General features: G+C 44.3%; 1 protein-coding gene across 3 annotated transcripts in view; it reads right to left on the bottom strand.

Annotated features, from left to right (window-relative positions):
- Positions 1-9,610: 9,610 nt before the first annotated feature.
- Positions 9,611-26,671, bottom strand: part of fnbp1l (formin binding protein 1-like) — a 155,704-nt gene continuing 138,643 nt past the window's right edge. For 2 of the 3 annotated variants that reach the window (XM_067989944.1, XM_067989941.1), the window contains one exon: positions 9,611-13,476. In XM_067989944.1, the coding sequence (XP_067846045.1) occupies positions 13,298-13,476 (179 nt within the window). In that variant the 3' untranslated portion in view covers positions 9,611-13,297. The remainder of the gene's footprint in view (positions 13,477-26,671) is intronic. The other variant, XM_067989943.1, reaches the window with a different exon arrangement.

Raw genomic sequence — 26,671 nt, 5'->3', positions numbered from 1 at the left:
GCTGCCCTTGTCCTTCTAGTTGGTAGAGATCGCGGGGTTTGGGAGGTGCTGTCGAAGAAGCCTTAGCGAGTTGCTGCAGTGCATCCTGTGTATGGTACACACTGCAGCCACTATGCGCCAGTGGTGAAGGGAGTGAATGTTTAGGGTGGTGGATGGGGAGCCAATCAAGTGGGCTGCTTTGTCCTGGATGATGTCGAACTTCTTGAGTGTTGTTGGAGCTGCACTCATCCAGGCAAGTGGAGTGTATTCCATCACACTCCTGACTTGTGCCTTGTAGTTGGTGGAAAGGCTTTGGGGAGTCAGGAGGTGAGTCACTCGCTGCAGAATACCCAGCCTCTGAACTGCTCTTGTAGCCACAGTATTTATGTGGCTGGTCCAGTTAAATTTCTGGTAATGGTGACCCCAGGATGTTGATGGTGGGGGATTCAGCGATGGTAATGCCATTGAATGTCAAGGGGAGGTAGTTAGACTCTCTCTTGTCGGAGACGGTCATTGCCTGGCACTTGTCTGGCGTAAATGTTACTTGCCACTTATTCGTCCAAGCCTGGATGTTGTCCAAGTCTTGCTGCATGCGGGCACGGACTGCTTCATTATCTGAGGGGTTGCGAATGGAACTGAACAGCAGCAAACATCCCCATTTCTGACCTTATGATGGAGGGAAGGTCATTGATGAAGCAGCTGAAGATGGTTGGGCCTAGGACACTGCCCTGAGGAACTCCTGCAGCAATGTCCTGGGACTGAGATGATTGGCTTCCAACAACCACTACCATCTTCCTTTGTGCTAGGTATGACTCCAGCCACTGGAGAGTTTTCCCCCTGATTCCCATTGACTTCAATTTTACTAGGGCTCCTTGGTGCCACACTCGGTCAAATGCTGCCTTGATGTCAAGGGCAGTCACTCTCACCTCACCTCTGGAATTCAGCTATTTTGTTCATGTTTGGACCAAGGCTGTAATGAGGTCTGGAGCCGAGTGGTCCTGGCCGAACCCAAACTGAGCATCGGTGAGCAGGTTATTGGTAAGTGCCGCTTGATAGCACTGTCGACGACACCTTCAATCACTTTGCTGATGACAGAGTAGGCTGATGGGGCGGCAATTGGCCAGATTGGATTTGTCCTGCTTTTTGTGGACAGGACATACCTGGGCAATTTTCCACATTGTCGGGTAGATGCCAGTGTTGTAGCTGTACTGGAACAGTTTGGCTGGAGGCGCGGCTAGTTCTGGAGCACAAGTCTTCAGCACCACAGCCTGGATGCTGTCGGGGCCCATAGCCTTTGCTGCATCCAGTGCACTCAGCCGTTTCTTGATATCATGTGGAGTGAATTGAATTGGCTGAAGACTGGCTTCAGGTGATGGTGGGGTTAGCAGGAGGAGGCTGAGATGGATCATCCACTCGGCCCTTCTGGCTGAAGATAGTTGCACACAGCAAGTGTCAGCAGGCTATTTGACTGTGGGAGAGCGAAGCCTGATTCACACAGTGCACTTTCCAGCATAGGTCACTGATTAGCAATTAGGACCAAGAATCCTGGCTGGTTTTGCCCTTTGGAGACCAAGGCCACTGAGGCCAATTGCAGTGCTCCTACTGCCACCGCAGCTGCAATCAGATAACTTTGAACTTGAACCTGGGAACGTTTGTGCACCTCAACTACAAGCCAATTTTATCAAGTTAACCATGGGGGTAGATGTTATTCCCCATTTTAAAAATCTGAGTACAGTCCCACAGGCACCAGTCATACCTTGTATCTTGCCATGGTTCCCGTCTGAGCTTTGACACTGAGTGTTGGCAGGTTATTCCAATGTGTAGGGCATCATAGCCAAGTCTGATCCTAACCCAATAACCGTACATGGGCACTTTCAACAAGGGTCACTGGATAACAATCAGGAGTGGAAACCCTGGTCTATTTTCCCCTTCCTGTCGGCCTATTCATCCAACATCCATTCTGGATGAACCGCAATTTCCTCCAGTTAAACATTGGGAAGATTGAAACCATAATCTTCAGCCCTGTCACAAACTCCGTACTCTTGCCACCGATTCCATTCCCCTCCCCTGCCATTGTCTCAGGTTAAACCAGACTGTTTGCAACCTCTATTCTCCTTGCCAGCCTCCCATCCTGCACCCACCATAAACTTCAGCTCATCCAAAATTCTCAAGCCGATATTCAATCCCACACCAAGTCCCACTCCCTAACCTTTATCAGTTCCCAGTCCCCAGCCACCTCAAATTTAAATTTCTCATCCTTGTGTTTAATTCCCTTCATGGTCTTATGCCTCCCTGTCTCCGTAACATTCTCCAACCCTACAATCTCGCAGAACTCTGCATTCCTCAATTCTGGCCCATTGTGCATCTCCTACTCCCTTTGCCCCACCATTGATAAGCTGTGCCTTCAGCCATCTAGGCTCTGGCATTTGCTCTCTCCCTCCTTAAAATCCAACCCTTTGCACTTTTGGTCACCCCTCCTAATATTTCCATCTTTGGGTCAGTTTTTGTCTGATTACACTTCAGTGAAGCACCTTGGGATGTTTTTCTATATTGAAGAGGCTATATAAATGCAAATTGTTGTTGCTCCTAACCGAGGGGTGCTGAGACAAATTGTGGTACCTATACTGTCATCCACAGGAGAGCAGCAAACGCAGCATTGATCGGAAACCTTCCTGGACTGTCAACAGACAATCTCAATGAACCGTCAGGGAAGCCAAGCAATTTGTTTGCTATTTCAAGCACGTTCCATATTTTTAAACCACTGTAATAATTAAGTCAACCACTGATAGGCCTACTTCTAAAATAGATTAATGTCAAAGTTACCAGCTGCTGGACTTCTGTGAACTCACCCAGTATCAACATGTAACCTACTACAAAAGAAATACTTCAGTTTTAATTAATGTAATTTTTGAGTCTTTTGGTGCTGTACATCTGTGATGAACAGCTTTCTATGTAATTAATCACACATGCATGCATGGAAGCACACATGCCCACTCTCATTAGCAGATAAGAGTATTTGTACTGAAATCTAAATTAAACCACTAGTTACTTGCAGCTAAAGGTTTATTTGCATTTTGGCTGCCCCCAATACATTAGCTCTGATAGGTTGCAAGAAAGTGAGGCAGGATAAGAAGCTAATTTTCTTCCCTTCTACAATATAAAATGAACGAACCTTCTGTGGCATTCCTCACAGTAAATCAGAGACACCTGGCTTTAGATTGGGCTTTAAGCGAAGGTGTAAAATGTGTGATATTGGCTCAGCCACCTATTTAGGAAAGGAAAGGAAAATCAGGTGTTTAACGGGTGGCCGAGCCAATATCGCGCGTTTTACACTATCATTTAAAGTCAAAATTACCCCAGTCTGGTTTATGTATTATATCATGCAATACATATATTCTATAATATAGCTGATCTCCAATGGCATTGTTGAATGACAAAAAAAAAATACATTTCCCTTCTTATAACTTTGTGTAATTCATTCAGTCTCCCTCTCTGCTTTCGTTTGCCTTCATATGTTTGTCTCCATCCCTGCATACCTTTTTGTTCTTGTATCTCTGGATTAGTCACTATTTCTCTCTCTCTCTGTTCCTTTGTGCAAGTCTATCCTCATGTCCCATCTCTTCTTCTGTATGCTTCCACTTTCTTTGTATGCCTCAGTTTGCGTCTTTCCCTATATATTTTTTTTCTGTATATCTGGTACATAGTCTGTGTGAAGCATGCTATCTGTTTATCTTTCTTTGCCACCCTGTTTTATATCCTCTCTTTTTCCTTGCACCTGCCGCAGAGATCTGAAGACAGCTCGAACAATGATCTTTCCTCTCGCTTTATGAGTGGGGGGTTGGGCATGTGTCAGCAGGAAGAAAGCGGCTGGAGCCTGCTGCTGGGATAAGAATGATCCAGGCCTGCGAATGCAGCTCTGGCGGTATTATTAATTAGCAATACATTTGACCAAATCTTTCTGGAGCAGGCATCTCATGGCATGCGCTGTTACACTTTTTCCTGCACCCTTCAGCTTGAAAAGTTTTTGCACTGTAATTTGCTGGAAGTGCAAGCTGATAACAGCATGGCAAGGGCAAAGGGGCATCTAGGACCTCAGTGAACGCCAGGACCAACAGTGTATCTCCCTAACCAGTGCGATTTAAGGATTGAGAAAGGAACAATGGAGGAGGGTGAATGAGAGTCAAATCAGGTACAGAAAGAAATAAAGAGAGGAAAAGAATGATTGTATTGAGAGAGAGGGAAAAAAAGACAGAAAGAAAAAGAAAAAGAAATTTAAAAATTTAAAATGCAAAATTTTTTAAATCTTTAAGAAGGATTTACTACATGCATGAATGAGACGCGACAGTTTAAATAGTTCCCTTTCTGGATCAAAGAGGTTGCATTAACAATTATCACATCGTTAAAAAGGTACTTACGCTGTGAAGTATGAGCCCTAACTTTCTGTGGCGAGTTTAAAGTGTAAATCCAGCGTTCTTAAAAATAACAGGAAGGTTGAGGGAGAGCTGCCGTTTGTGCAAGTGGTAAAAAAAATCTTTGTACTTTATTCAGTACAATAACTGATCATGTTCCATACAATTTCTACTACCCAGAGTGTCCCAGCCCCTCCTCCCCCATAGGCAGGATGCAGGTTAGTAACAAAAACAACTTGCATTTATATAGTGCCTTTAATATAGTAAGATGCTTCACAGGAACGATTAAACAAAATTTCACACCATAAGGAAATATTAGGGCAGGTGTCCAAAAGTTTGGTCAAAGAGATAGCTTTTAAGGAGCATCTTAAAAGGAGGAGAGGTAGAAGTGGAGAGGTTTAGGGAGGGAATTCCAGAGCTGAGGGCCTAGGCAGCTGAAGGCATGGCTGCCAATGGTGGAGCAATTAAAATCAGGGATGCACAAGGGTAGGAATTGAAGGAACGCAGAGATCTCGGAGGGTTGTAGGAGGTTTGGGAGATAGGGAGGGGCGAGGCCATGGAGGGATTTGAAAACAGATGAGAATTTTAAAATTGAGGTGTTCCCGGACTGGGAACCAATGTAGGTCTGTGAGCATAGGGCTGATGGGAGAACAGTCAGGAGAGCATTGAAATAGTCCAGTCTGGAGGTAACAAAGGCACGGGTAATGGTTTCAGCAGCAGATGAGCTGAGGCAGGGCCGGACACAGGCGATGTTACAGAGGTGGAAGTAAGCAGTCTTGGTGATGGAGTGGATGTGTGGTCGGAAGCTCATCTCAGATTCGAATAGGACTCCAAAGTTGCGAACGGTCTGGTTCAGTCTCAGACAGTGGCCAGGGAACAGAGTTTGCTGTGGAGACCAAAGACAATGACTTCAGTCATCCCAATATTTAGTTGGAGGAAATTTTTGCTCATCCAGTACTGGACGTCGGACAAGCAATTTGACAAATGAGACAGTGGAGGGGTCGAGGGAGGTGGTGGTGAGGTAGAGTTGGGTGTTATCAGCGTACAAGTGGAATCTGACATGTTTTCAGATATCATCGAGGGGCAGCCTGTAGATGAAAAATAGGAGGGGGCCAAGGATAGATCCTTGGGGGAGTCCAGAGGTAACAATGCGGTAGCGGGAAGAGAAGCCATTGCAGATGATTCTCTGGCTAAGACTGGATAGGTAAGAATGGAACCAGGCGAGCGCAGACCCACCCAGCTGGATGACGGAAAGGCGTTGGAGGAGGATAGTGTGGTCAACCGTGTCAAAGGCTGCAGACAGGTCGAGAAGGATGAGGAGGGATAGCACAGTCACATAGGATGGCATTTGTGACTTTGATAAGGGCCATTTCAGTACTGTGGGAGAGGTGGAAACCTGATTGGAGGGATTCAAACATGGAGTTACAGGAAAGAAGGGCACAGATTTGGGAGGCAACAAGACATTCAAGGACTTGAGAGGAAAGGGAGGTTGGAGATGAGGCAGTAGTTTGCAAGGACAGAGGGATCAAGGGTGGGTTTTTTGAGGACGGGTGTGATGATGGCAGATTTGAAGGGGAGGGGTCAGTACCTGAGGAAAGGGAACCATCTACTAACATGGGGGCCAGGAAGGGAAGTTGGGTGGTCAGCAGTTTAGTGGGAATAGCCGAGGGTGCAGGAGGTGGGTCTCATGGTCAAGTTGAGCTCGGAGAGGGCACAAGGGGAGATAGAAGAGAAATTAGAGGAAGATGCGAGTTCAGGTCTAGGACTAGGGCAGGGGTGAACTGTAGGGTAAATTTGGCGTAGTGGGCTAGGGGAAGGGAGGGAAGCAGTAGAGGCAGCTGAATGACAAAGAAGTCCATGAGTTCCTCACACTAGTAGGCTAAACACAGCCTCCTATTCTGCCTTACTACTGTGCATCCTCATTTTCTTTCCACAGGAAGATTTCAGAGTCAGTCAGGCTGCACAAACTCCCAACTTTAATTATTTATTGCTGCCAAGCATAATAATAGCAACATCCCAATTACCACAAGCAGCAGAACAAGGCGGTGCAAGCTCAGAATCCAGGAAATATCAGCAGGTAAGCATTGGACACTTGGTGGAACTCCAGTCCAGGAGACAAGGGAAGGTCTTAGAGATTTCAAAGATAAAATAGGTAAATCAATGACTAACTTTTGTAAGTTAAGAATTTTGTTTATATACTTTAAAAATAAATTTGTAACAGTCAGTAGTTCAAAATGCAACAAGGCCACCAAAAGCATATGGAACAAAATATATTTGACCAATTTAATTGAGCAGTTTTGTGATACAAGTTTGTGAATGGTAGCTTTGGGAAAATAAAGCTAAGCAAATGATTGGTCAGTTTTGTGATTTCTTGTTGATTTTCCTAGCTGAATGGAACTGATTTTTGAGTGGTTCAAAATAAAAAGCAATCAGCATAGTTACTGAAGTGATATGTGCCATTTGAATTAAACAGGATTTCATGCTCCAACAACCCTCTGCGTAAATAAATTTCTCCTAACCCTCAGTGGCAATTTTAAATTGACAACCCCATATCACTTGGAGGCAGAGACCATCGCTTCTTTTAAGGAAAAAAGGAAATGGCAGGGTAAGATACAGCACTAGGGGGAGACAGCAGGGCAGTGGAATTAGTTTTGGATTACTTTAGCAAAGAAGCGGCACAGACACAATAGGCCAAAAGTCATCCACCTGTGCTGTAAGCTACTACAATTCTACGATTAGAAAAAGGGAGATGTTGGTACGTATAGACCTGCAGGATCCGAGGTTTGTCCTTGGTTAGTACTCAGCTCATCTCAGCCAGAGTGGCAGTAGAGGCAATACATTCAGTCCAGCACCCTTGGGATTTGGAGGGGTGGAGGGGGTAAAAAAAAAAATCAACTAGTGTCCTTGCTCCTGATCGTTAAACTGTGCATTTATAGACAGGACGGGGGATCAGTTGCAAATCTTCTGTTAACACTCACTGTTGAAGCTAAGATTTCAGTAATTGCAACTCCAGCAGGGGTCACTGGATAACAATTAAATGCAGGACCTCTGGCTGATTTCACCCTCCCCAGCCGATTAGGCACAGAGGTGAACTGCTGTCCCAGTAGCATGCAGTTGAACATAGATTGAGAATTGAGCCTGGGATGTTCTGGTCTGTATTGGTGCCCTTGGCCACAAGCCCATCAGGGGGAGCTCTTCATTCATCATTTCAGATGACATTTCAACCTTTTTCTGCAGAAACTCTCATCATGGCAGACATTTGTGGATACTCTGGGATGCAGCAAACACATGTAGTTAGTGGGGAAGAGGGAAGTGAGGCAACTCCACAGTCACAGTAGATTTTATAACATCACTATTTATAAGTACAAAAGCTAGAGTTATATTATTCACACACACACTACTTAAAATAACAGTTGTGTTGGAATTGAATTACAGGCAGTATTCCAATCTCGGGGATCAAATGACATTGTAAAGCAATTTACGGTCTACTCAAAGTTTAAGGCATTGAATCCCTGGATTATAATACCGCATTATAACTAATTCTATGTGCTATTTTTAAAATATACTTTGCATAGCACCCAGTATGCAAGGAATGATTGTGTAAGTATGGGAATACATTGTAGTGATGTAACTGCAAGGTATCTGCCAGCCCAACAATCCAACTCCGTTCCAACAACTACTTTACGATCAAGTGAGATATCCTTTTGCACACAGTTTTAATCTGAAACCTCTGCTGACCTCAGATTGACATGCTGACTTCAAACACAATGATTAAGCAAAGGAATGAAAGACCTGCATTTATATGCAGGTAGCGCCTTTCACAACTTCAGGACAACCCAAAGCACTTTATAGCCAATTAAGTAGTTTTGAAGTATAGTCACTGTTGTAATGTAGGAAACACGGCAGCCAATTTGTGCACGGCAAGATTCCACAAATGATGAGATAAATGACCAGATAATCTGATTTAGGTGTTGGTTGAGGGATAAATGTTGGGCAGGACACTGGGAGAACTCTCCTGCTCTTCTATGAATAGTGTCATAGGAACTTCTATGTCCATCCAAGAGGGCAATCTCATCCGAAAGATGGCACCTTCGACAGTGCAGCACTCCCTCAATACTGCACTGAAGCGTCAGCCTAGAATATGTGCTCAAGTCTCTGGAGTGAGCCTTGAACCCACAACCGTCTGATTCAGAGGGGAGAGTGCTACCACTGAGCCATGGCTGACATCTAATGTTCTTCCCTCCTATCCTGAAGATCCAGACTTATGCTGCACAGGTGGAACTCTGCTACCTTGCCCAAGTAGCCATTCTTCATACATGAACCCGGCAACCAACTATGAGAGACATCCAAGCCAAGCCTGTCCTCGCCCAATGTCCAAACATCTACTGTTTCCAACAGCGATCAATGGATGTCAACCAAGAGGAGGAATCCAGAGTCATTTTCTTATATACCTTTGCCAGGGGACAACTATACTAGCTGTAGTATCCCCACCATCACCTCAACTCAGATGAGATCAGGAATAAACCTGGGATCTTCCGCATCTGAATGGCTTTGTACTGCACCACGTTGTGCATTTACCCACAAGTCATTGGGGAGCCCACAACCATGTTTCCGTTGCCAGAAGAAGCTAATATTCTTTGCATATGTAGTAAAGATAATGCTATACATGAATCTAATATCATAAGTTGCTGTAGATTGATCGGTAGTGAAAAGCTAGGTATGAAGATTCCCCTTCCTATTTTTAAGTGTGCAGCATTATTTCAAGTTATACAATGACAGCAGGACAAAGGAGCATGGATTTAAATTGGCCAACGGCAAGTTTAAATGTGATATCAGGAAGTTCTTCATGTAGAGTGATCGACACTTGGGTATTCCAGATAGGGTACTGGAGGAGAATGCCTTACAGTCAAATGCTGTGATGAGGAGAGAGTTAGGATTCTTTGGGTGGTGGAATGAATGGCTTGTTTCATCCATATTTAGCTTGTGACATGCAAATTAAGTGAAATGGTTTAAAGCAAGTTATTTTGACCAGCACCTTTCTATCAAACTTTGGGTGGGTCTGCATGAAAGACCAGGAACACCCAATACTTCAAGCAAACCTCTTACACAAACACAGAAACTTCTGTCAACAGGTTCTAGGTGTATAGTCAAAACTGGTTTAATTTCAAAAAGAAAAGAAAAACATTAGTTAATATAATAGGTACTTAAATATGACAAAACTCTGTGGAATACATTAATTTATTTAAACAGTTCTCAACAAAGTATTTTAAACAGTATCTCAACAGTTTTTAAAAACAGGAGTCAAAAATCAACGTGTGCATAAAGATCATTAATTCAAAACCTTGGCTGCTTTTCACCCTACATTCTACTTTGCCTGACAACTTGTCAGTTACAATTTTAACCAGATCTTCACACATTGTATACAACTTGAAAAACTTTACAATGTGCAAGAAAAATCCCCTCCTTCAATTGTTTGCCTCTTTACTCATTTGTAATTTTTCTCACAAAAAGCAGCATATCTAAAATTACATACAAAGCAAAAGCATTACAACATTACAAACTGGATCACAGTCCGCTCCAGTTACCTAACTGCAGATTTACAGCTATGGGAAAGAGTAGCTTTTCTATTACATTCTAGCACTTTCACAGTTAAATCTCTGAAAAAATTAAGACAGCTCAGATCATACTTAGTGCCTACTTGAGGGATTACTCTACATACCATTGCCAATATTGTCATAGTGGTTTACTTCAGTAATGTACAATAAACAAGATTATGTGCCACCATATTGCAGGGAATTAAACGGACAATTTATAGTGAATTTACACTTTAAAAGTACACGTACTGAATTCAGGGAAGCATGTTTACTTAAGAATTTTTTTTTAAAATAGAGCTTTTTAAAATCATTTAAGTGTCCAAAACCAAATTCTCCTGAACATCTAAAGGTCAATCAGTCTGCCAGAAATTATATTCACTTACCAGGAATGCACAATGAAACAGGAAGAATTTTCTGTTGCACATGTCTTCCTTTTTTATTGCAATGATAGGTTTCCACATATTTATTAACTTCAGATGGTTACTCATGTTAACGTTTGTAAATGGCAGACAATAGTCAGACAATGCTTTACGTGCAATTTGGTCTGAAAAAGTGGTAAAATATTATTTGTTACATCAGAGATTAAACGTAAACATATCGTTTCCAGCAATTCATACAAATGATATAGACAGAAGATAGTTTCACATTTGTAATTTCTTTACAGGTAATTGAACCTGATGGTAGCACACAAATTTGGGTCAAAGCACCAAATCATATCTACACAGCCCACCACACTTCAGTTCAGTTTTATCTAAACTTCAATTTTTCAAACCCACACAACTGGTCCCCTTTGCAGCAGAGATTAAATTGGGCTTCAAATCATAAAATCCTTTAGCTCATTTCAAAAGGTACTGCTGAGGACACTTCTTTTTTTCTGCCATTTGATAAAACTCCATTTCAAGTGGCCCAACAATCAAAAATTCTTGAATTTGAGGAATATTCCTGGTAGGTAATTCCGCAGTTACTGGATTTGAAATTGGGTAAAGATTATCTATTTATTACAGCACTGGAAGAACTACAGTTAAGATCACAGGTTGAATATGGACTTCAGCACAAGAACAAAGTTTGCATTACATGCAACTTAAAATATTCTGGGGGAAAAAAAACATCTGCACTTGTACTACTGCTCAATAAGATTAAAAGTGCACATGGGTTAGATTACATACAATATCCACAAGAGTCAACATAGCCACACATTGACTTGTGAGGCCACGTCAGATTACAGCACCTGCACAGCTATTCTGATTAAACCAGAGCTTCGTATGAACTAAAGAGTTATTCCTAAGAGTCGACAAGAATGAAAAAAAAATTTACAAAATTCTAATGAAGAAACATTCATTTCAAATCAATTTTGTTAACCAATACAAATCTTTAGTATTAAAAACAATATAAATATTGACCGAAATTTTAGTTGCACAATTCCTCTGGTACGGTATTATAATATATTTATATACTAGGTATAACTACATCAGCAGCTAGAGTACCGAGGGAATACACAAGTCAATCAGAATTGATGAGCTGCCATGAGCCTGCAACAAATGTAAGCCTTGAGGGAGACTACTGGAAACAATGGCAGTCAGCAGATTTAGGCACTCTTCTGTTAAAACAGTTGATTTAAGGCAGCAGCTGTATAGTGAGATAGTGGTAAAATAAATGGTTGGTGCGTCTTCACAGAGCTCACGATGCACATCTCTCATGGTTTGTGCCCAATTGTCTCTCTTCACAGTGAGCCATGTTTGTTTTCCTGAAGCCATATGCTGTTTTTTCAGTTGTGTTTCCATTGACTCTTAATCTCCATTGATCAATCCAATACTCAAATAAAAATGAAATATGCAGGCCAAAAGCAAGGAGGGAGGAGAATTCATAAACTGTACACAGACAACAATGAAAACTTGCACCTACTGTTTTGTCAGAGCTCTTCAACACTGGCAATCAACACGCCACTATTACCATGCAGTACTGGTAGCAGCACAAATGAAAAATGGAATGGAACTACAAATGTGAAACGTTTAGAAGGGGTTATGCTAGATAACGTGGGGATTGCACATCAACAAAACAGGCCAACCACAGTACAGTCTAGACATTTCTGAAGTGAATATTTAGTGTGATTTACGAAAGCATGCAACAGCATGTTAGGTCGAGCATGTAGGATGGCACAGGCAGACAGCACTATATTTTAAAAATACCATCTGATGGTGAAGCCATTTTGAATGTACATCACCTGGGTCAGATAAACCTTTGGCATTGATTAAGATCTATGAAATACTGTACTGTTGATTCACCAGGTACCATATGAACTGTAGTTAGAATGGTGTTAATCGTGTTAGTGGAAAAATCAACCAATGTTAAACATGCAGTTTCCTCCTCCCTCCTCATCTACCAGCCAGTGCCCTATCCCCACCCCAGAGAACAGCTGCATGCAATCTCCTTCAATGCCTTGCCCAAAGTTTCAAGAACCCACACACCAATTCAGGAACCTGCAGTCCAGGGGGGAAAGAAAGAAAGCACCATTACTAAATTCAGCTGGGACAAACAAAAAGAAATAAATAAAGGTAACAGGAGAAACTCTACAAGTTTTAGATAGAACTCTTTAACCACGCAACCACAAAAGTACCGCACTTGCACCCAGGCTTTGAAAGATGTTAAGTTAAATTAGTTGAAGTCAGAACTTCATTTTGGTAATTGGCAAAATAATATTCAAATAATAACAGAACATTTCATGGGTAAAATGCAGATTAAGTTTCTATTTAAAAAAAAATTAAACATGAATGTAATGAACACTTTAATGCATCCCCCACCACCAGTACTCAAAAGTTATTTATTGTGAATCAATTATAAAGCTTTTTGCTTAAAAGTTAAGAATAAAGAAAAGGACCGTTAGTTTATAAATCTAGATTAATACTTCTAAAGCTAAAAGCTTATATTCCAATAAAAAGTCTGAAAACCTTGGTTTCAATGATCAATTAAAAAAAATATAAAACACCAAGAGAACCTTCACCTATATACATATATACAAAGGTTAAGGCATCTGGAATATTAGAAAGGACTAATGATATCATGTAACAATACTAGAGTTAAACTGTTTCCAAATACTATGACATGGAATAGCCCAGGGTTTGCATTCCTGCACAAAGGCTAACTTTTAAGAACAAAATATCAATTAATAACTTCAGCTCACATGGTGAACAAAGAATTATGCAGCAAGAGCACAGAAAGTATAAGAATTCATACTCTTAATGTTTCTCCACTATTCCTTTAGCTATTTAAATTAACACATTTCCCCCATGAGTATAACTGGATTTCAGCAGCTTATATTTATATATAGGTCACTGCACCTTTACTGTTTTTCTCTAGAGTAATATCTACATATGATGTTGGCACATAGCCTTCTTGTCCATTCTGTTTGCGTGCTCTTGTCCAGCCATCTCCTTTATCTTCCTCAATAACATACAATACCTCTCCTTCTTGCATTGATAACGTCCCTTCATTTTGTCCTGCAGAGGGAAAAAAAAAACATGTACTCACTGTAATATTGTAGTCCTTCACTCACAGAAGGAGGCCATTTGGCCCATCATACCTGTGGTGGCTCTTTGGAAGAGCTTTCCAATTAGTTCCACTCCCCCACTCTCTCCCCATAGCCCTGCAAATTTTTCCTTTACATCAGTATGTTTTTGTTAATTTGTGGCTACAAAGTCAGTTGTACTTAGGACAATTGATGAAGTTCTCAGTATACATGTAGGAGTCCTACAGATTCATACAGCTATTCCTGTTTTTTAAGTAATGAGGAAGAGCCAAATGCCAAAAAAATACTGCAAATGATGGAAATCTGAAAACAGAAAACGCTGGAAATGCTCAGCAGGTCAGGCAGCATTTGTGCAGCAACAGAAGTCAGTCAGTCGACATTTTAGATCCTATCTCAGGATTGGTCTGAGGAAGGGTCTTAAGACGTGAAATGCCGATTGACTGATGGCAGGAAGTCCACCTCATGAACACCAGTGGCACACAACTGTGCTGGAGGGCTCAAGGGTCATGGGCCCCAAAATCCACAGCCATTCAAGGATACTCCCATCATAATTTCTTCTCTCCGTGGGGCGGCGGGCAACGCTCCACCGGACTTTACAGCATCAATATTATGGCAGGTGCCCCAGATGCACCCCAGTGGCGTTGGCACCCATCATTTTTAGGCAAAAATCAGAAAACCTAACCCTTATCCCAAGAGTCTGCCGGGATCAGCAGCAGAGGTTCAGTGGGCATCAGTGAGCAGATATAGGCATTACCATCGAGATGAACCCCATTGCTGATTTTCAAGGACATGATAGCCAAGAACCTTTCAATTCAAGTTTTCAAACATTTTGAAAGGCATGGGCCCAGAATTTGCTGTAGGCAGTCAATGAACAATCAGTGCCCACCATTAGTTAGACTTGCCCGTACCCATTTAATCGCGATGATATTTTGCACTGCAAGTTGCTGGCAGTGCGAGATGGAAACGGCACGGCGCCCTCTACAGGGCATCTGGGATCTGAGTGAACAGGGCAAGCAACTGTGTATCTCCTTAACCAATCAGATTGAAGGATTGAGAAATGAACAGCACAGAGTCTGAACAAGGAAGTGTAAGCTAGACTAATGAATTCAATGTCAAATCAGGTACAGGTAGAGAAATAAAGAGGGAAAGAAATATTGGATTGAGAGAGAAAGAGACAAAGAAAAATTTTTAAAAACCTATTCTTTTTTAAATCTCCAACAATTAAAGCCTGAAGGAATTTGTAATAGTTAATTTTCAGTGCCAAAGAGGTTGTTTGGCAATAATTAACACTTAGAACACCATTAAAAAGCCCTAACTTTCTGTGGCGAGTTTAGTTCGTATCTACCCCGCAAGTACAGGAACTTCACGCCATTCAATGCATTTCAACGGTGAGTCAGACAGCGAGGTGCCGTTTCCGCGAAGCTAATGGCAGAGCACCATGTCTCGGACAGCAATTTCCGGATTTTTGCGTTTAACTGCACGTCTGCCTCTGCCGAAGTTGCTGTGTGATTTGTGCATAAATGATGGTGAGTGTCGTTAGCCTCACCGTTCTTTTGCCAGAAAATTCTGGGCCATGATAGACAAAGCAGCGCCATAGAATCATTGAAGGAACCACAAGAGATGGAGGAGGAGGCCATTTGGCTCAACATGTCTGAGTTGGCCTTTTGCTGGAGCAATCCAGAACTGCTTCTGACTGCCCTGTTCTCTGCACACTTTCCATTTTCACTTTAAACAATTGAGTTACTTAAATTGAGTTATTTCTGTAATCATTTTTTCTCCAGCCCCACAACCCTCCGAGAACTCTGCATTCCTCTAATTCTGGCCTCGTGCATCCCCAATTTCTTTCACCCCACTATTGGCGGCCATGCCTTCAGCTGCCTAGGCTCCAAGCTCTGGGATTCACCCCCTAAACCTCTCCACCTCTCTCCTCCTTTAAGACACTCCTTAAAACCTACTTTTTTCCAGTCCTAATATCTCCTTACATGGCTTGTGTCAATTTTGTCTGATAATGCTTCTGTGAAGCACCTTGGGAAATCTTACTATGTTAAAGGCACTATATAAATGCAAGTTGTTGATGATGTTGTTTAAAACAGATATGGATGACAACATCCAACTCCTCCATCCATTCATCACTCACAGACTCAGGTCTGGATATCTGAATATCAAATTACATGACAATGAGGTGTTGGTCATCTGGTGCAATTATCACTTTTGAGTGGAGTATTGATCATCTTCAAATGTTACTCTTGAATATTCCAATTATAACTCTTCTCACTGATGTAACAGCATTACGGATGTGACTAATATAGACAGTGAGAGAGGAGCAAGCGACGATATTTGGACTGAGATTGGCAGTCATAGCATTGATGGTTATGTACTCCTAAAGTGGCAGTACACAAAAACTTCAACCATGGGCAATGGAAAATCCTAGGACTACCCCATGACATTTGTAGGATAAATAAAGAATCCTAGAGAAAAACCTTCAGTCTTAACGTCACAAAAGACTGCCTGAATAGTATGTTGGCCTGATGTCACAGGTGGAATCTCAGCTTTGGTCTTTAGATTATCTGCAGTAGTTCACGTACAAATAGGGAAGCCACAGAATTCTGCAGTAGTTCACGTACAAATAGGGAAGCCACAGAATTCTGGCAACATTTATGGTACAAATGTAGGATCTTGAACACCAGTGTTTAATAAGAGGCTGTCCATTTTAAAAATGTATACTGTTGATTCAATATGTACAAGCTAATCTCCCATTTCCTTAATCAAAATCAAACCTGTTCTGTTTTCTCTGTGGATTTTCTAACATGCAAGGAAACAGATGTAAATACAGAATCTAGAGGTGATGTTCATTTTACCTTCCCCTTGTTTGGCATCAGAGGATCGATGGATGTACAGAATATTACCACTGAAATCGCACAATAGCACAATAAGCACGGAGTGCTGAAAACTGTCTCTTTTTCAAAGAAAGGCAGGTCTAGAGCTGTACAGATATCCTGAGCATGACATCAGCACAGCGCACAATGGGCACGCAGATGTTACAGATACGTAAGCGTCGCTGGACCCAATTTTAGGCAGGAAATTAACAGGTAGATTTGGCGTAGATTTTAGAACTCCACGCTCCAGCCAACACCCTGTCTTTACCTCGCACAAGTGATCAGGACTTAAAACGGCATGAAGGAACCCCCCCCCATCCCCCAACCAGCGCTATTTAAACGGATCATGAAGTACTTACAGGTTAGTTGCTGGATTATTTATTCTGGCTGCTGGTGCAATTGTACGTGTTTTTGGACATTTCCTTTACTTGGATAAAATTTCAAAATTCTAGACAGAGTGGTCTGGCTGGTCTTGCACTACTTTTAGTGGCATTTAAAATAGTGCACTGAAAAAAGTTGCTTCCAGACATGGATGGCCTGCTAGGGCTTCCTCTGGGAATGGAACATGACTGGGAGAATGAAATGGAGAGGCCATGCAGAGCAGGACAAGCTGCTAGAAGAGGGAGGAGGAGGAGGACGACATATCCAAGGAGGATCTTCAGGGACCAATTCTCTTACCTCAGCTTCAGCGACGACCAGTGCATCCGACTTCTGTCAACTGCTGCAGCCACAACTGCAACCTCAAAGCAGGACTAGGACAGCATTGCCTGTGGCTGTCAAGGTGACTGTGGCTCTTAATTTTTATGGCTCTGGCTCTTTTCAGGCTGCTGCTGGAGATATAAGCAACAACTTGCAGTTTGCAGTGCACTGCTGTATAAGGGAGGTCATTGAAGCTCTGAACGCACTCAAACAGATTCATCTCATTCCCTCTTGCCAGAGGCAAGCAGGAGCAGCGAGCACAAGGTTTTACTTGGATTGCAGGCTTCCCCATGGTGCAGGGTGCCGTTGACTGCACGCATATTGCCATGTGCCGACCTGGTGAAGCTACAACTCAGGACTACATGCATGCTAAACAGTGGAAGCAACATGCTATAGACAGGGCTAAGCGATTGCACAACCAACGGATCAGATCAAAGCTCTGCAGTCTTGCCACATCCAGTCGTGAATGGTGGTGGACAATTAAACAACTAACGGGAGGAGGAGGCTCTGCAAACATCCCCATCCTCAATGATGGCAGAGTCCAGCACGTGAGTGCAAAAGACAAGGCTGAAGCGTTTGCAATCATCTTCAGCCAGAAGTGCCGAGTGGATAATCCATCTCGGCCTCCTCCCGATATCCCCACCATCACAGAAGCCAGTCTTCAGCCAATTCGATTCACCCCACGTGATATCAAGAAACGGCTGAGTGCACTGGATACAGCAAAGGCTATGGGCCCCGACAACATCCCAGCTATAGTGCTGAAGACTTGTGCTCCAGAACTAGCTGCGCCTCTAGCCAAGCTGTTCCAGTACAGCTACAACACTGGCATCTACCCGGCAATGTGGAAAATTGCCCAGGTACGTCCTGTCCACAAAAAGCAGGACAAATCCAATCCGGCCAATTACTGCCTCATCAGTCTACTCTCAATCATCAGCAAAGTTATGGAAGGTGTCGTCGACAGTGCTATCAAGCGGCACTTACTCACCAATAACCTGCTCACCGATGCTCAGTTTGGGTTCCGCCAGGACCACTCGGCTCCAGACCTCATTACAGCCTTGGTCCAAACATGGACAAAAGAGCTGAATTCCAGAGGTGAGGTGAGAGTGACTGCCCTTGACATCAAGGCAGCATTTGACCGAGTGTGGCACCAAGGAGCCCTAGTAAAATTGAAGTCAATGGGAATCAGGGGGAAAGCTCTCCAGTGGCTGGAGTCATACCTAGCACAAAGGAAGATTGTAAACAATTTTACAACACCAAGTTATAGTCCAGCAATTTTATTTTAAATTCACAAGCTTTCGGAGATTTTCTCCTTCCTCAGGCAAATGTTTTGCACAACCAACGGATCAGATCAAAGCTCTGCAGTCTTGCCACATCCAGTCGTGAATGGTGGTGGACAATTAAACAACTAACGGGAGGAGGAGGCTCTGCAAACATTTCCTCAGGAAAACATTTGCCTGAGGAAGGAGAAAATCTCCGAAAGCTTGTGAATTTAAAATAAAATTGCTGGACTATAACTTGGTGTTGTAAAATTGTTTACAATTGTCAACCCCAGTCCATCACCGGCATCTCCACAAAGGAAGATGGTAGTGATTGTTGGAGGCCAATCATCTCAGCCCCAGGACATTGCTGTAGGAGTTCCTCAGGGCAGTGTCCTAGGCCCAACCATCTTCAGCTGCTTCATCAATGACCTTCCCTCCATCATAAGGTCAGAAATGGGGATATTCGCTGATGATTGCACAATGTTCAGTTCCATTCGCAACCCCTCAGATAATGAAGCAGTCCGAGCCCGCATGCAGCAAGACCTGGACAACATCCAGGCTTGGGCTCATAAGTGGCAAGTAACATTCGTGCCAGACAAGTGCCAGGCAATGACCATCTCCAACAAGAGAGAGTCTAACCACCTCCCCATGACATTCAACGGCATTACCATCGCCGAATCCCCCACCATCAACATCGACCAGAAACTTAACTGGACCAGCCATATAAATACTGTGGCTACGAGAGCAGGTCAGAGGCTGGGTATTCTGCGGCGAGTGACTCACCTCCTGACTCCCCAAAGCCTTTCCACCATCTACAAGGCACAAGTCAGGAGTGTGATGGAACACTCTCCACTTGCTTGGATGAGTACAGCTCCAACAACACTCAAGAAGCTCGACACCATTCAAGATAAAGCAGCCCGCTTGATTGGCACCCCATCCACCACCTTAAACATTCACTCCCTTCACCACCAGCGCACTGTGGCTGCAGCGTGTACCATCCACAGGATGCACTGCAGCAACTCTCCAAGGCTTCTTCGACAACACCTCCCAAACCCGCGACCTCTCCCATCTAGAAGGACAAGAGCAGCAGGCACATGGGAACATCACCACCTGCACGTTCCCCTCCAAGTCACACACCATCCCGACTTGGAAATATATTGCCGTCCCTTCGTTGTCGCTGGGTCAAAATCCTGGAATTCCCTTCCTAACAGCACTGTGGGAGAACCGTCACCACACGGACTGCAGCGGTTCAAGAAGGCGGCTCACCACCACCTTCTCAAGGGCAATTAGGGATGGGCAATAAATGCTGGCCTCACCAGCGACACCCACATCCCATGAACGAATAAAAAAAATGTGTGCTCCACATCTGAATTTGGCCATATTCATCAACAGAAAGGGATTCAACTCCCTCAGTGTACAGCTTGTGTGCGACCACACGCAGCGCATCGTGCAGGTGAATGCCCGCTATCCTGGCAGCAGTCATGATTCCTTCATCCTGCGGCAATCCTCTGTTCCACCCATATTTCAACCAGCACGGCAAGTCAAAGGCTGGCTACTGGACGACAAGGATTAGCCACTCATGAAATGGCTCATGACTCCGGTCAGGAACACACGCACATACGCACAGCAGGTCTACAAGAGCCATGCTGTCACATGGAACATCAGAGCACACCACAGGCATCCTCAAGCAACATTTCCGCTGCCTGGACCGTTCTGGAGGAGCCCTGCGATACTCAGCTGAGCGGGTATCAAGATTTGTCGTGTGCCGCACCACCTGGCCGTTATCAGGGAACAGCCCTTGCCACCACCTATCAGGCAAGAACCTGAGCAAGAGGAAGAGGCAGATAAAGAGGAGGAGGAGGAAGAAGAAGTGGAGGAGGAGGAAGAAGTGGAGGAAGAGGCAGGGAGCCTACAAGGTAGATAGGCCCTGTCTGCCAGGGCTCTGCATGATCAGATTATTAATGAGTAATAACAGTAACTTCAACGACACCTCCCCATTCACCAACAGTCCTACACGCTTTACCTTTCCTCTCTCACATGACCATCAAATCGTCCTCCTGATGATTACACATTGCTTCCTCCTTCAGCTCATCGCAGAAATAAAAATCACCACAAAATGCAAATTCAAATCTACGTTTATAAATTAACACATGAAATGATACAAACAAAATTATACTATTCACCCTTGTACATTCCCTTTGTGCCCGGCGTTCGTGTGCCTTTATCTTTCCTAGTGCTCCTACGAGGTGTATTCCCAGTGGCTGGAGCATGGGTGGTGGAAGGCTGTTGACCTTCTAATGAGGAGCGTGCAAACATAGAATCATAGAAAATTAGGAGCAAGAGTTGGCCTACTCTTCGGGCCTGCTCCGCCATTCAAAATGATCATGGCTGATTGTCTAACTCAGTACCCTGTTCCTGCTTTTTCCCCATATCCCTTGATCCCTTTAGCATTAAGAAATATATCTATCTCCTTCTTGAATACATCTAATGATTTGGCTGCCTTCTGTGATAGAAAATTCCACAGGTTCACCACCCTCTGAGTGAAGAAATTTCTCCTCATCTCGGTTCTAAATGGCATACCCCGTTATCCTGAGACTGTGACCCCTGGTTCTGGACTCCCCAGCCATCGGGAACATCCTCCCTGCATCTAGTCCGTCTAGTCCTGTTAGAATTTTATATGTTTCCATGAGATCACCTCTCATTCTTCTAAACTCAAGTGAATATAGGCCTAGTCAACCCACTCTCTCCTCATACGTCAGTCCTGCCATCCCAGGAATCAGTCTGGTAAACCTTCGTTGCACTCCCTCCATGGCAAGGACATCCTTCCTCAGGTAAGGAGACCAAAACTGCACACAATACTCCAGATGTGGTCTCACCAAGGCCCTGTACAACTGCAGTAAGACATCCCTGCTCCTGCACTCAAATCCTCTTGCAATGAAGGCCAACATACCATTCGCCTTCCTAACTGCTTGCTGCACCTGAATGCTCACTTTCAGCGACTGGTGTACAAGGACACCCAGGTCTCGTTGCACCTCCCTTTTTCCCAATCTATCACCATTCAGATAATAATCTGCCTTTCTGTTTTTACAACCAAAGTGCATAACCTCACATTTATCCACGTTATACTGCATCTGCCATGTTCTTGCCCACTCGCCCAACTTGTCTAAATCACAGTGGAGCCTCTTTGCATCCTCCTCACAGCTCACATTCCACCCCAGCTTTGTGTCATCTGCAAACTTGGAAATGTTACATTTAGTTCCCTCATGCAAATCATTGATCCATATTGTGAATAGCTGGGGCCCAAGCACTGATCCCTGCGGTACCCCACTAGTCACTGCCTGCCACCCGGAAAAAGACCCGTTTATTCCTACTCTCTGTTTCCTGTCTGTCAACCAATTCTCAATCCATACCAGTATATTCCCCCCAATCCCATGTGCTTTAATTTTGCACACTAACCTCTTGTGTGGGACCTTAACAAAAGCCTTCTGAAAATCCAAATACACCACATCCACTGGTTCTCCCCTATCTATTCTACTAGTTACATCCTCAAAAAACTCCGGTAGATTTGTTAAGCATGATTTCCCTTTCATAAACCCATGCTGACTTTGTCCAATCCTGTTAATGCCTTCCAAGTGTTCTGTTATTGCATCTTTTATAATAGATTCTAGAATTTTCCCCACTACTGATGTTAGGCTAACTGGTCTGTAATTCCCTGTTTTTTCTCCCTCCTTTTTTAAATAGTGGGGTTACATTTGCCACCCTCCAATCTGTAGGAACTGTTCGAGTTTATAGAATTTTGGAAGATGATCACCAATGCATCCACTATTTTCAGGGCCACTTCCTTTAGTACTCTGGGAGGTAGATTTGTCAGCCTTTAGCCCCATTAATTTCCCTAGCACTATTTTTTAACTAATGCTGGTTTCCTTCAGTTCCTCCCTCTCACTAGATCCTTGGTTCCCTAACATTTCTGGGAGGTTATTTGTGTCCTCCTTTGTAAAGACAGAACCAAAGTATGTGTTTTATTGTACTGCCATTTCTTTGTCCCCCATTATAATTTCCCCCATTTCTGACTGTAAGAGACCTACATTTGTCTTCACTAATCTTTTTCTCTTGACATATTTATAGGAGCTTTTACAGTCAGTTTTTATGTTCCCTGCTAGTTTACTCTCATACTCTATTTTTCCTCTCAATCAATCTCTTTGTTCTCCTTTGCTGAATTCTAAACTGCTCCCAATCCTCAGGCTTGCCACTTTTTCTGGCAATTTTATGTATCTCCTCTTTGGATCTAATACTAACCCTAATTTCTTTTGTAAGCCATGGTTGAGCCACCTTTCCTGTTTTATTTGCACCAGACAGGAATGAATAATTGTTGTAATTCCTGCACACGTTGTTTAAATATTAGCCATTGCCTATCCACCGTCATCCTTTTTAGTAAAGTTCCCCAATCTATCATAGCCAACTCGCACCTCATACTTTAGTAATTTCCTTTATTTAGATTCAGGATCCTAGTTTCGGATTCAACTACTTCACTCTCCAGCTTAATGAGGAATTCTATCATGTTATGGTCACTCTTCCCTAAGGGATCCCGCACAACAAGATGGTTAATTAATCCTTTCTCATTGCACAATACCCAGTCTAGAATCGCCTCTTCTCTCGTTGGTTCCTCAACGTATTGGTCTAGAAAACCATCATGTACACACTCCAGGAATTCCTCCCCCACAGTATTATTGCTAACTTGGTTTGACCAATCTATATGTAGATTAAAGTCACCCATGATTATAGTTGTACCCTTCTTGCATGCGTCTCTAATTTCCTGTTTAATGCTCTCCCCTACATCTCCACTACTGTTTGGGGGCCTATAGACAACCCCCATTAAAGTTTTCTGCCCCTTGGTGTTTCTTAGCTCCACCCGTACAGATTCCACATCGTGATTTTCCGAGCCAATATCCTTCCTCACTATTGCATTGATTTCCTCCTTTACTAACAACGCTACCCCACCTCCTTTCCCTTTTTGCCTGTCCTTCCTAAATATTGAATATCCCTGGATGTTCAGTTCCAATCCTTGGTCACCCTGCAGCCATGTCTCCGTAATCGCAACTATATCATAACCGTTATTATCTATCTACGCTGTTAATTCATCTAGCTTATTGCAAATGCTCCACGCATTAAGACACAATGCCTTTAGACTTGTCTTTTTAAGACTGCTAGTCATCTCAGTTTTATTTTGCACTGTGGCCCTATTTGTTTTTCGCCCTTGTTTTCTCTGCCTTCCACTATTGCTTCTTCCCTTTCTGTCTTTTGTTTCTATCCTTGTTTCCCCCTCCTGTCTCCCTGCTCAGGTTCCCATCCCCCTGCCATTCTAGTATAAACCTTCCCCAACAGCACAAGCAAACATCCCCGCGAGGACATCGGTCCCGGTCCTGCTCGGGTGTAACCCATCCCACTTGTACAGGTCCCACCTTCCCCAGAACCGGTCCAAATGTCCCAGGAATCTAAATCCCTCCCTCCTGCACCATCTCTGCAGCCACGCATTCATCTGGTCTATTCTCCTGTTCCTATACTCACTTGCACGTGGCACTGGTAGTAATCCTGAGGTCACTACCTTTGAAGTCCTGCTTTTCAATTTATCTCCTAACTCCTTAAATTCACCTTGCAGGGCTCATCCCTTTTTTTTAAAACCTATGTCGTTGGTGCAGATATGGACCACGACTACTGGCTGTTCACCCTCCCCCTCCAGAATGCCCTGCAGCCGCTCCGTGATATCCTTGACCCTAGCACCAGGGAGGCAACATACCATCCTGGAGTCACGTTTGTGGCCACAGAAACGTCTATCTGTTCCCCTTACAATTGAATCCCCTATCACTATAGCCCTGCCACTCTTATTCCTCCCCTCCTGTGCAGCAGAGCCACCCGTGGTGCCACGAACTTGGCACTTGCTGCTTTCCCCTGATAAGTCATCTCCCCCAACAGTATCCAAAGCAGAATATCTGTTTGAGAGGGAGATGGCCCCAGGGGACTCCTGCTCTACCTGCCTAGTCCTTTTACTCTGCCTGGCGGTCACCCATTTCCTTTCTGCCTGCGTAACCTTTACCTGCGGTGTGACCACCTCACTGAACATGCTATCCACGATAATCTCAGCATCGCGGATGCTCCACAGTGCAGATGGCCTCGGAGGACCATCTCGAGCAGCTCTGGGTCGAGGGGACCCGGCTTCAGACTACGCCACCTCGACCTGGGCTGTAGCAGTCTGGCCTGGCTGGCTGAAAGGCAGCAGCAAGGGCACTGTCGGAGTGGCAGGGGTGGGAGCAGGAATGCTGCTATCCTGAGAGAGACGAGCAGGTTCATCTTCCGTAGCGCCACTCTCCCGGGGCAGCGCCTCAGCAATCCTAATGATCTGTTGGAGAACTGATTGCTGGACTGCCATGAGGCTCTGGAAGCCCCTTTTAACAGTGGTACCCAGAGCCATGATAGCAGCAGTCTGAGCTTCCAAGGCAGCAGTCTGAGCACCAAATGCAGCAGTCAGACATTTGACGGCAGCTGTTTGTGCTGCAATGGAAACTGTGACATCGGTTATCAGAAGCTGTATCATGGTGGGTTCCACAGGTGCGCTGATAGAGGTGACCACCCATTCCATGTGGGAAAGGATGGGCTCCAAGTTCTGTGCAAAGCCCTGTGCCAAGTTGGAGCTGGACTCCTCCATGCTCCTTGACATTGTGCGCAAGCTTTCTGGCAGGCTTTCCAGTGCACCAAGCATATGGTTATGTACGCCCATCAACCTTCTTCTGTAACCTGGCCCATCAAAGTCATCATCTGACTCCTCTGCAGCAGAACTAGTGTGCAACCTTGCCCTCCGGCAAGCTGGCACCTGTGGTATCCATTCACCCCACCCAGGTTCCTGTGCACTTGTGCCCGGTGTCTCAACACGTGCAGATCCCTCCTCTAACCTAGCCTCTAAAGTACGCACAGTGTCAGTCTCTGAGTTGGTGGCTGTGAGTGTAAGATCGAGTTGCGGTGTGTCTGCAGCATCACTGTCATCTTCCTCTGCCGCCTCTGGGTCTGTGCTGGTTCCAGTTCTTAGGTATCTGGAATGACAAAGGGACACGGGTCGAGTTGGTGCGGGGAGAGGAGAAAGTAAGAAGTGCCTGATTACACCATCTGCAGCACGTTAGTCACAAAAAATTGTGGGATGAGGGAGAAGTGGGAAGCGAGAAGGAGGATTCGTTATGCAAAGACCCTCATCATCGATAACTCCAGCACTGCCAGTGGCCACGGCATCAGCGCTGTCTCCTCCGTGGGAGTTAGGACGTGTAGGCGTGCCTGTCCTCCTCCAGTTCTTTCTTGCTGCCTCCTGTTATGCACCACCTTCTCCTTCAAGAAAAGGGGGAGTGTGTCAGTGAGTGTCCTGCAAGATGTTTGAGTGATGTAGCTGTCAAGGTTGAATAGCTGCCTGTGTGTGTGAACTGTGAGTTGTGGGTGTGCTGCTTGCAACAGTGGCAGTGTGTGAAAGTGAGATGAAGCATCTGATTTGAAGGGTTGAGTACTGATTGAAAGAGTTTGTTGGTAGGTGGGTGATGGGGGGTGGTGTAGTACATGCAGCAGTGGATGAGGCTAGTGATGCAGTTGGTAGGAAACGCCACTTGACAGTGGAACTCACTCACCTTGACCACGCTTGTCAAATTCTTCTTGCACTGCATCCATGTCCTTGGCGCTATGCTCCTGGCATTGACCTTGTCCGTTACTTCCTCCTACTGCCTCTTGTGTGTATGTCTGGAGGGCCTTCTACCCCCTACGGATATAGGATGCCCCTCCTTCTGTCCACCTCCTCCACCAAGGCCTCTAATACATCACCCGAGAACCTTGGTCAACACTGTCTCGCAGACGCAGCCATTCTTCAATATATTGCAGCACAGATTTAACTTCACAATTGATTTCCACCACTTCCTGCAGCCACAGTGCACCTCCCTTAAGAGGTGCAGGCTGCCGTTAAGTAGTGCAAGCCACTCCTGGTATCGGGGCCCCCTGCTGGTGCGTGCAGCCTAACAACAGCGCAGGTAGCGCTGCCTGCACGCAGTGATCATTTAAATCATCAGGCAGCACTAATGTTACGTGCTGCTTGCATCGCAACCAACGGGCGCGAGTGAATCCTTCACCGCGATCCCAGCGCCCGTTTTCGGGGGGGGTTAGACAATATAACCCCCATTCAGTTTAAAGAAAGTCTGTTATGTAGATCCATCTCACAATGAACCATGGCAGTTTTATTCTATGTGGAAAGTTGATAAAATAAATGGTTGAAAATCAAAATTTACTGCCAGACACACTATGATCAGGAATC

This window comes from Heptranchias perlo, chromosome 9 (genome assembly GCF_035084215.1).
Source record: "Heptranchias perlo isolate sHepPer1 chromosome 9, sHepPer1.hap1, whole genome shotgun sequence".
Classification (NCBI taxonomy): domain Eukaryota; kingdom Metazoa; phylum Chordata; class Chondrichthyes; order Hexanchiformes; family Hexanchidae; genus Heptranchias; species Heptranchias perlo.
This window is presented reverse-complemented; position numbering and strand designations above follow the sequence as displayed.